Here is an 11303-nt window from a genome sequence, read left to right on the forward strand (position 1 = left end):
TTTATTACCCATGCTTTGCGCATTAGTGTACAGACACTGAAGTCCATTAATGATTCCCCCGTGTCTCTTATTTAAGGATTTTTCCTCCCACCACTAGGTCTGCGTGCTGTTTGCTCCATTTGGTCTATGACATTTGGATGATTCATTAAATTCTCTCTTAAGGCATTACAAGCCGTAAACTTAATACCTGTGGTCCATAACTTTTCCCAGTCAGCCATCATAATGTTATGTCCAAAGTCTTGTGCCCATTTAATCATAACAGTTTTAACCGTTTCATCTTGTGTATTCCATTTCAACAGCAAGTTATACATTCTTTAAAAATTCTTAGTTTTAGGTTCTAACAATTCTGTTTCCAATTTTGATTTTCCACCTGAAAACCAATTTTCTTATCCAAATTATAAACCTCCCTTATTTGATAGTAGTGAAGCCAGTCTCATACTTTAGTTTTTAAACTGTCAAAGCTCTGCAGTTTTAATCTATCTCCGTCCTGTTCCAAAATTTCCCAGTATTTTGGCCAATTTGTCTCCATATTAAGTTTTTTCAGAGCCTTAGCTTCCATTGGTGACAACCACCTTGGTGTTTTACTTTCAAGCAAATCCTTATATCTCATCCAGACATTTAACAAAGCTTTCCTGACAATATGGTTTTTAAACGCTTTATGTGCTTTGACCTTTCGTAGTTTAGCATTAATCTTTTCCGGGTCAGCGCCATCAGCTAATGGCGGATTCCCTTTGATCGGGATGGGATCGGCTCCGCGGAAATTGGGTCCTTTCCGCTGCGGCGAAGTGGGGACCCCTACAAATCGCAGGCAGTGAAGCCTGAGAACGTGGTGACTCGACGGGCACCTTTTGCGCCCCCCCAGCTTGCGAGGAAGCCTTTTTCAGGGCTTCGGAGCGGAACGGGGGTGGCACGGTGCTGTGAGTTGATTGCTTCTTTCGCGGAGCGAAGCCGCATGGCCGTTGCTGGAGAGCGCAGACTTCTTTCCTGGAAGAATTGGACTTTAAAGAAAGTACCCGTGAGTAGGGGGAATTGGACTTATTGGCAAAGAAGGAGAGAAAAAAAAGACTTAATTGGCTACCGCGGCGGGAGGTCTAAACAGGAAGTCTGCCTTCCGCTTTGTAAATAGATCAAAGCATAGAGACCTTTGAGCTAAAGCGCTGGAAAAAGTTTGAAAAGGGTTGCTTTCCAACTCGAGAACGCTTTTGAACCCCCCTCCTAGAAGCAGGGAAGGAAGGGGGCTGTATCGGACTGTTTAAACCTGCATGAAGAGAGGAGAAGTGCTTAAAATCCACCGCTCGGACCTGGGAACGGTCTGCCTTTGAAGTAAGACTGTTGCTTTTTAGTCTGTGTGTCAGATGTTAAAAGAAGGATTTTGACAGTAAGTTGGATACATCATGGCCAGCTTTAGTTCCTTATTTGCTAAGAAGGAAAAAATTTTAAAAAAGCAACTGGAAGGTAACTAAATTGGAACTGTTTCTATTTCTCGGCTGGAGAAAAAGTTACCTTTTTGGACTATTGCAACTGTGTCCACCTAGAGGGACCCTTAGAAATAGCAACAAGGGGAATTTTCCACTGGCAAACAGGAACAGCTTATCTGAGATTGACCTTGGTCTTTCTGCTGCTCTATTGGTATGGCAGATGGGAAAGAGAAAGTAGACATGTCAGTTCTGAGGTCTGGGAAAGCTTGGGGGCAGCGAAGGCAATCTACTGCTGACCTCCCTATTGCATCTGGGCCGGCATCAGCACAACCTAAGTCTAGTGGAATGTCAGAAGAAGCTGTTGCGAATTCACTGGTTAAGCTTAATGAAACTCTGTTACAACTTAGTACGAGGGTTGAAGAGACTAATAAAAAGGTCGAAGAGACCAATAAGAAAGTTGATGCTGCAAATAAAAAAAATGATTTAAATACAGATACACTAGAAAATTTGGAGGAAAAGGTGAACAGTAACACAGAATCTATTCAGAAATTACTGCAGGAATCGAAATTGACTCAGGAAAAAACTGCTGCTGTGGAAGTCAAAGTAGTGCAATTGGAAACAGAGAAGGTTCCAGGCCTACAGAAAGAAATTGCAGATCACAAGCTGACGTTGTCTATGATTGAATTGAAAGAAAAACAGACAAATTTAAGGATCAGAGCTGTTCCTGAACTGGAGAAGGGCACTCTGATAGATTTTTTGACTCAAGAATTTGCAGAGTTTTGGAAATCGGAATTGAAACAAGAAGATTTTAAGATCGTGAGGGCTTTCAGGTTAGGAAAAGGAGGAAAAAAGATTAAAATAAGGGACTGTCTGATTACCCTCTGAACCAAAGAAGAAAGGGATAAAATTTTGGGTTTGCGTTTTCAGAACCCCTTGACAATCCTGCAATCAAGAGTGGAAATCTTTAAAGATATACCGAAACATCTTTTGGATTTAAGATACGACTTTGGAGATTTGGTTGCCCTATTGAGAAAAAACAACATCATTTTCAGGTGGGAATTCCCCCAAGGCCTATCTTTCGGTTTCAAAGGAAGAAAGATAAAAATAAGATCACTGGAGGAAAAATATAAGTTTTTGAGAACACACGGAGAAGATCTGCAGAAAGGACTTGGAAAAGAGCCAGCTGTACTGGACAAGAGTTCACCAAAAAAAAGGGAAACCAACGCCATCGACTGATATAGACAAACTACTGGGCGCCGTTGGAGGAGAAGGAGAGTAAATACATCATGACACTGCAAGTATTAAGTTGGAATGTTAATGGACTGAACTCCCAGGAAAAGAGGGGGAGAGTATTTCACATATTAAAAAAAGAACATTTGGATTTGATTTGCCTACAAGAAACGCATGTGACAAAGGCTACATCAGAAAATTTTGACTAATAAAAGATTAGGAGAAGAATTTATTTCATCAGATAAAGTTAAAAAAGAGGAGTTGTACTTTATGCAAAGGAAAGCCTGTCACCAAAATTCTTATTTAAAGATGAGCAAGGAAGATTTGTTGCAATTGAAATTCAACTACAAGGAGAGAAGTTACAGATAGGTAGCCGTGTTGGTCTGCCATAGTTAAAACAAAATAAAAAAAATCCTTCCAGTAGCACCTTAAAGACCAACTAAGTTAGTTCTAGGTATGAGCTTTCGTGTGCATGCACACTTCTGTGTATCTGAAGAAGTGTGCATGCACACGAAAGCTCATACCTAGAACTAACTTAGTTGGTCTTTAAGGTGCTGCTACTGGAAGGAATTTTTTTATTTTACAAGGAGAGAAGTTTTTGATAGTAGGTATTTATACACCGAATGAGGGGAAATCGGAATTCTTTAAGAAATTGCATGAAACTCTATTGGACTATTTAGATTACAACATGATTTTGATGGGAGATATGAATGGAGTGGTGTCTACAAATATGGACAAAGCCCAAAGACAAACGGTGACGAAAGATGGTAGATTACCAAAGACATTCTTTGAAATGACTGACAATATGGATCTTGTTGATATCTGGAGAACTAAGAACCCCCTGGGAAGAGAATGAACTTTCTTCTCTGAAGCCAAAATGACATGGACCAGAATTGACCAAATCTGGGTAACTAGGAGACTGGCTCCAAAGACAAAAAAAGTGGAAATTTGCTCTAAAACTTGCTCCGACCACAATGCAGTGAAGATGGAAATGACATTAACACCAATTGGTGCCTTTAGATAGAGGATGAATGACTCCTTGTTTAGGAATGAGGAAACTACCAAAAAGGCCCAGAAAAACTTGAGAGACTATTTTGAGATAAATATGAACACCACTACCGAAAAAAGAGTGATTTGGGACGCAAGCAAAGCAGTTATGAGAGGGTTTTTGATACAACAAAGTGCAATCAAGAAAAGAGCCCAAAATGAAAAAAGGGGGGGGGGGGAATTGGAGAAAATAAAGGATGGAGAAAAGAGACTGAGGGTGAAACCGAAATCACAGGAGATCCTGAAAGAGATAAAGTTATACAGTGGTGCCTCGCAAGACGAAAAACCCGCTAGACGAAAGGGTTTTCCGTTTTGGAGGTGCTTTGCAAAATGAATTTCCCTATGGGCTTGCTTCGCAAGACGAAATGTCTTGCGAGTTCCTGCGGGGTTTCCCCCCTTTCCCTAAGCCGCTAATCAGCTGATCCGCTAAAAGCCGCTAAACCGCTAATAGCGCTAATCCGCTAAGCTGTCAATGGGCTTGCTTCGCAAGACGAAAAAACCGCTATACGAAGAGCCTCATGGAACGGATTAATTTCGTCTTGCGAGGCACCACTGTATCAAGTACAATACATGAAATTGATGAATCAGGAAATAGAATGGAAGATTAAACAGATGAGACAAAAGACATTTGAATCAGCGAATAAGTGTGGGAAACTGCTGGCATGGCAAATGAAAAAAAGACAAAAACTCAACACTATCACGAACTTGGTGGTGGATGGAAAGAGCATACAGAACCCTGCGGAGATTAGGAAGTGTTTTCAGAAGTATTTTAAACAGTTATATACACAGGAGACCCAGAAAGAAATAGATATTGACCGATTTTTGAGAATAAACGGATTACAAAAAATCTCTAAATCTCTGCATGTCTCTGCTGAGGCTCCGTGTGAGGGAGAGAGAGGCCAGCCCCTCCCCTTCTGCCAAGGGGGCAGGAATTGCCCCCCACTTGCAAGCACCAAGCAGATGAGAGCTCCCACAACATGGTCTGAAGGCTCAGGATGCAGACACCAAACGGAAGCTAAGCAGGCTCAGGTCTGGGAAGTGGATGGGGGGGAGACCAGACGAAGCAAAATCCATATATTGGGAGAACAGAAAGCTGCCTCATCCTGGGTCAGAACACTGGTCCAGGTAGCTCAGAGTTGTCTGCCCTGACTGGGGGTGGCTCCCCAGGGACTCAGGAAGGGGTCTCTTTCCCAGCCCCTCCCCGAGATGTCAAGTGCTGCCCCGATGTCCCTCCCTCTCATGTGCTGCCTTGAATTACCGTATATGGAGGAAGAGAAGTGGAATATTAAATATGAAAAAATATTATCTCACATACTGTAATGTACACAAAGAAGAGCTTGCAGGATCTGACCAATGGCCCATCTAGTTCAGCATCCCATTCATCTGGGAGGCCACTGTGAGAAATGGGTGCTGGACCAGGCTGGCCCCTGGCCTGAAGCAGGCTCTTCTTCTTTTCTGCGAGTGGCTAATATATGCAGAAACGGGCCTAGTTCAGCCACTCCCTTGGAGCCGTCCCACCATCTGACCTTCTGGAGCCATGCACTGAACAGCTCTGACCTGGGTCTTGCTTCCTGGGCTCTGGGAGGCTTTGGAAGGATCTCCTGGGAACTCAGGAGAGCCCCACAAGATCCTGTGAGAACCTGCCAGAGTCTCTTATGTAAGGCAGAGAGCTTCAAGGCTCTTTCAGGAAAACCTCGCACAAAAAGAGCTCTCTGCCTTCTGCATATATAATTTGTGTGATTCCAGCAGGCCAGCTGTCAACAGCATAAGCTGAAATCCTTAAAGTTAAATGAATTCCAGTTGCTGGTTTCCTGCACTTTCCACCAGTTTTCCAGGAAGATGTAAAGTTAATTGGCCAGTGATTTCCAAGATCCTTCCTGGATCCCCTTTTGATAATTGGTGCTTAAATGGTTCAATGTTGCAATCTTTCAATGGTCTGAGCTGCCACCCACAGAGCGGGTTCCCCACTTGAGAAAGAAGGCCCCACAGGGATAGCAGGGGCAGGAGGACAAATGCAACTTTGGGGTCAGGTCTCAACACGTGGCCCCACATCCCCTTTCCCCACACTTGCACCTTCACGAGATCGAACACAGGAAGGGGGCAGAGCATGGCAAAGGAAGAACCTTATCCCCAAAAAGGCTCACTTTCCCACAGGCTGTACCAGCTCTGGCCACCAGGGGGCCTAATCAGTCTCCACAGTAAAAGGTAAAAGTAAAGGTACCCCTGCCCGTACGGGCCAGTCTTGACAGACTCTGGGGTTGTGTGCTCATCTCACTCTAGAGGCCGGGAGCCAGCGCTGTCCGCAGACACGTCCGGGTCACGTGGCCAGCGTGACAAGCTGCATCTGGCGAGCCAGCACAGCACACAGAAACGCCGTTTACCTTCCCACTGGTAAGCGGTCCCTATTTATCTACTTGCACCCGGAGGTGCTTTCGAACTGGTAGGTTGGCAGGCGCTGGGACCGAAAGACGGGAGCGCACCCCGCCGCGGGGATTCGAACTGCTGACCCATAGCGCCACCCGCGTCCACAGTAACAACTAACAATAGTTAACTAACAATAGTTGTCCACAGTAACAACTAACAAAGACTTGGGGAGAGGATGGAGGGGAGCTGAGCAGAGGCTTTCAGCATCATATCCAGAGTTGGCCTGCCCAGGAGGCAACCCCGAGAACACACACACACACACACACACACACACACAAACAGACCTGGATGGAACTTGCCGAACTGACTGGGAGACTCCGAGACCAGAGAGAAGAGACGGTGGAAGAAGATTGGAAGAAGTTTAAAGAATATTTGAAAGAATATTTGAAAAAATATGCTAATATTTAAATCTTAGTATAGTTTTGGAAGTGGATATAGGCTGTAGGGTTAAATGTAGAACATAGTGTCTTTTAAAATAGTATTACTTGTAAGGGATAAAATGTCAAGATTTTTATGGTAAAAGTAATTTTTTTGGGAAATAAATAAATAAATTAGGAGATCCAAAGTTTATCAGGCTTTGGGGGAGTTTGTAGACTTGCCCTTAAACACAGAGGAGGCAGAGCAGAGGGAGCCTAAGAATCAGAGAGTTGAAAAGGGGAGAGGATATAAAGGAGGAGGCACAGGAAGGAGGGCTCAGAAGATGATCTCAGGGTCCAAGTAGGTCATATAGAAAGAGGTGGTCCTTGAGGACCCTGTGAAAATTGTCTTGAATGCACTTTGGACAACTTCACCCTCAAGGAGGAAGAAGCCCGCTTGACTTTGGCCAGTGACTCATCTCAAAACAACTAGGAAACTAAAATAAAAATCATAGACAGGACTCTGAGGGTCCAACCCCCCTGCGATGCTGGCATCTCGACTGCAGCATCCATGGCAGATGGCCAAACAACCCCTGCTAACAAATCTCCAAGGAAGTAGAATATACCACCTGCTGAGGGAAATCCACTGTGGAAAACAAAGTTCAAGGAAGCGTAAACCTGCAAGATGAGTTTGCTTGAATTACATACGCCGTGATGGCATGTCGACTCTGCTACATCCCTCGGCTTGGTTTCCTTTCAGGCCAGATCAAATGGGACCCACTTCTAAGACCCTCCCCTCCCAGGGCAGCACCCCCCCCCCCCAGTTCAGACCACAAGAGCTCAGAGCAAGGCTGCCTCTGGTTGTGGCATCTGGCTAAACAGCACAGGCAGTTCTGCTCAGTGGTCGGGAGACAAAGAGCCACAAAATGAGTCACACGTGAGACCCCAAAGTGAGGAGGAATCTGAAGGAACCAGGGGTCCCCACCACCCTTTGCCCAGCCCTGTAGCACAGTGAGGGGGCAGCCCCCCATATGGAGAGGGTTCAAGAGAGAAATAACAGGTCTTACTCTTTAGTTCTTAAAACTTTTAAGTTACTTTGAGAATTTGTATGCAAGAAGCAAGGTTTAAACTAAAGATAGTATTATATTCATACCATTTTCCATTAGAGAACCACAATAGCTATTTACAATAAAGATCCAAGTAGGTAGCCATGTTGGTCTGATGCAGTTGAAATAAAAAAATTGTCCAGTAGCACCTTAGAGACCAACTAAGTTTGTTCTGGGTACTGTATAAGCTTTCGTGTGCATGCACACTTCTTCAGATACACAGTGTACAAAACGTAATGAAAGGGGCTGTACAGAAACGGCACAGAGGAGCCCCCTGCATGATTTACAAAATCTACATTTTTGACAGGCAACAGAAAGGGGTAGTTTTTTGGGGGGGCGGGGGAGTTACAATTGTAAAGCAGGAGAACCTGATTATGAATGTGGCTGTGAAACTCCTGAACAAAACAACATTGGGAATTGCGAGTGGGGACCCCTTATTCAGACATTCCCCCCCCCCCATGAAGTCAGCTCTACACGCGTCCAGCTCCCACCCCCAGGCTGGTCTCCAGAGTTTTTAGCTGAGTTTTTAAGAGCGGCTGAGGGTTAGAAGAGGGAAGGTAAAAAACAGAAAAGGAAAGACTTGTACTCTGTCTGTCTGTCTCTCACACTCACACACAGAAAGACCAAAGTCAACCCGAAGCTGCGGGGGGCGGGACAGGCGAGTCCCTCCCCCCCCCCCATGAATCCTGCCAACACCTTCAAGCTTTGTCTTGTTCTTTGCTTGAGCCTCGAGCCCAGGAGTGAAGCGGCCCCTGCCCCGGGCAGCATACAAAACAAGCCAAGTCTGGGAAAGAGATGTCTGGGAAGGGATCCGCCTCCGCTTCGCAAAAGAACCCCCCCCCCCGATCGCCCTTTCAATGCCCACGAAATGCAATTCACAAAGAGTCGTGCCCCCCCAAAGGATTTGGTGCAAATGATTTTCTCCCCCCGCCCCAGAGCAGGGTCCTTACCTGCGCAGTCCAGGAGCAGCAGCAGCAGGTGGGCAGCCGCCCCCAGGATTAGGGGGGGCCAGCGGAGAGGGAGGACCCCCATCTCCCCCCAAAACGAAGCTCCTTTTCCTCCTCTTACTCCAGCGACGTCCTTCTCCCTCCGACTCCGAGACCCGCTCTCCGCCCCGCCCGCGGAACCAGCAGCGGAGCGAGCCGGGATTGGCCGAGGGAAAAATATTCCGCCAATCAGAAATCTGCGCGCAGATGGCGGCACCGGTCGCCAGGCAGAACTCGAAGCGCAAGTTTGGGAGCGAGGCTGGAGAGGGAAAGAGAAAGTGATTGCAGCTCCTCGCTGGGAATCGCCGCCTCCCCCTCCCTCCCTCCCCCCCCCTTGCAGCTCTTTCTGTCCTGCCCTGCAGGGAGGGCGGAGGGGGGTTGCCAGGGGGGGGACCCCAGGTTCAGTCCCCGCATCTCCAGGGGGTCTGGGAATGCCCCCCTCTTTGAAACTGGGGGGGAGGGGCTGTGAGATCCGGAGCGAGGTGGACTCGTGGCCCAAGTCAGTGCAGAACAGCCTCCTGGGTCCTGTTTTTAAGAAGCCCTCGGATGCCTTCAAAGATGGCTCCCTTCTTCCTCCAGTGTCAGAGGCAGTAAATGCGTTCGCATCCCACTCGCTGGATGTCCCTCCCGTCCTCCTTGCATGATTCCTTACTGGGACATCTGGGTGGCCACTGGGAGACCGCCATGCTGGACTCGATGGGCCCCTTTGGGTGATCCAGCAGCCCAGCTCTTCTCCTATGTCCCTCTGTCTAGTGGCAGGGGGTTCCAGCAGTTAACTGTGTGACTTGTAAAGAAATGCTCAGTGTTGCAACTAGGGCTGAACCTCAGGGTTGAGGTCAACACACACAGAGAGACACTGAGAGAGAGAGAGGCCCCTTTGCACAGGCAGCAAAGACCCAGGGGCTGCCCAGCCTCTTCTGGAAGGCCCTGAGCCAAGGCTGGGTGCTTGGCCCAGAGAGTGCTTGGCCCACATCCCACTGCCAGAAGCCTGAACGCTTGAAACCTGAGCTAAGCATGGGACAGACAGAGAAGCTGCTGCCTTCTCCAAGGAATCAGGAAAGAGACAAGTAGTGGCCGCTCCTTGCCCAGCTACAAGGAAGATTTGGATTTAAGGGGGGGGGGCTGTGAAGTCGGAAGGTAGATAATTATTGGGGAGCTCTCTTTTTCCCAAGCTGCGTGATCTCTATCATCCCTATTTCCCCTTGTCTGATGCAAAAGAAAAAAGAAAAAGAGACATTATCCTAGCAGAACTGAATGATACTTGTATATAATAAAAAAATGGAATAGAAGAATATACAGGAAAAGTTAGAAAACAAACTGTGCAACAAAATTAAGACATTAGAAAAAGTACAATGAGAATGATTGGAAGTTTCATTCAGAATACTTTATTAGATAAGACAGAATGTTACAACCAATATTCATTTCTTATTGTTAACTCTCTTTTCCTTTTTTTAAATTTTCTTTATCTTTTTTCTCTTATAATTTTGTGTTTGATTTTGTTGTAACTATTTGTAACATATACAGTGGTACCTCGGGTTAAGTACTTAATTCGTTCCAGAGGTCCGTACTTAACCTGAAACTGTTCTTAACCTGAAGAACCACTTTAGCTAATGGGGCCTCCTGCTGCTACTGCGCCGCCGGAGCCCGATTTCTGTTCTCATCCTGAAGCAAAGTTCTTAACCTGAGGTACTATTTCTGGGTTAGCGGAGTCTGTAACCTGAAGTGTATGTAACCTGAAGCGTATGTAACCCGAGGTACCACTGTATGGAAGATGATATTTTAAATCAATAAAGACGAATTTTTTAAAAAAGGAATTTTGGCCCTCTTAGAGACTGGGGTGCTGTGTGACAGTATATTCAAAGCATATATGAAGAAAATAGCCCCATAATCATTTGCAGAAAGGGGGAGACTGGGGGACAGATGGACCAGTGTCTAGAGTCAGAGATGGGCTGGATGAGGGTCAACAAACTGAGCCTCCCTCCCCAAACAAGGCGCAAATGCTGCTCAGGGAGATGCCATTCGCTGTCAAATAGTTCACATTTTGTTCTGTTGCTGCAGAATATCTCTTGGATGGCTTTAAAAGAGGTTGAGTCTAATTCATGGAGGAGGAGGAGGAGAGGGCTATGGATGCCCCCCAGCCAAGATGGCTCCGCTCTTGCTCCCCATTTGGAGGCAGCCATGCTTCCAGATCCCCCTTTCTGGAAGTCCCAGGAGGAGGGCAGAGTGGGGCTCTGGCGCTCAGGGCCTGTTTTGGGGCTTCCCAGAAGAGGAGGCATCATCCAGTCAGCCATTGTGAGGAACGAAGGCTGGACTCGGGCGTTTGGCTGGATCCAGCACCCAGGCTCTTCTTCTTGTTTCCCCTATTAAAGTGACTCTCTCAGAGTCCGTTCTCTTCTTGGCCATTATTCACAGCAACGATTTGTGGTTGCAAGATGAGCCCCTGTGAAGAAGGAGGCTGGCTGTTTTGAGGGGGGCTCTCCAGGACCCACTTTTGGGACTCAATGGGCTCAGTCACCTCAGGGACGTCTTAAGCTTCACTTTCTACCTTCTCCATCCAGTTTTTCTGGACAGGGATAGTCTGCCCACAAGGATCCATGTTCTGCTCACCTCCTGACAGGATTATTGCAATATATGTTGTTTTTCCCAATACAGTAGGGAGGCTTCAGTTCCTGCAAGATAAACCTGACAGGATTTTCACTGCCACAGCTCATTTAAACCAAATCTCACCAGGGCCAA

The 11303-nt window shown here is 46.5% G+C and overlaps 2 protein-coding genes across 4 annotated transcripts in view; both read right to left on the minus strand.

Annotated features, from left to right (window-relative positions):
• The window catches only part of LOC309364897 (major histocompatibility complex class I-related gene protein-like), a 33368-nt gene that overhangs the window by 19674 nt on the left and 2391 nt on the right, over window positions 1-11303 (minus strand). For 2 of the 3 annotated variants that reach the window (XM_081902888.1, XM_081902889.1), the window contains exons 1-2: window positions 11113-11178; window positions 8532-8826 (exon numbers count right to left, since the gene is read on the minus strand). In XM_081902888.1, coding sequence (XP_081759014.1) covers window positions 8532-8826; window positions 11113-11163 — 346 coding nt within the window. In that variant the 5' untranslated portion in view covers window positions 11164-11178. Of the gene's footprint in view, window positions 1-8531; window positions 8827-11112; window positions 11179-11303 lie in introns of those variants that run through there. The other variant, XM_081902890.1, reaches the window with a different exon arrangement.
• LOC309364986 (major histocompatibility complex class I-related gene protein-like) overlaps window positions 1-11303 on the minus strand; it is a 91067-nt gene that overhangs the window by 15402 nt on the left and 64362 nt on the right. The window lies entirely within an intron of this gene.

The sequence above is a fragment of the Podarcis melisellensis genome (genome assembly GCF_964234715.1).
Source record: "Podarcis melisellensis genome assembly, chromosome: 2".
Classification (NCBI taxonomy): Eukaryota; Metazoa; Chordata; class Lepidosauria; order Squamata; family Lacertidae; genus Podarcis; species Podarcis melisellensis.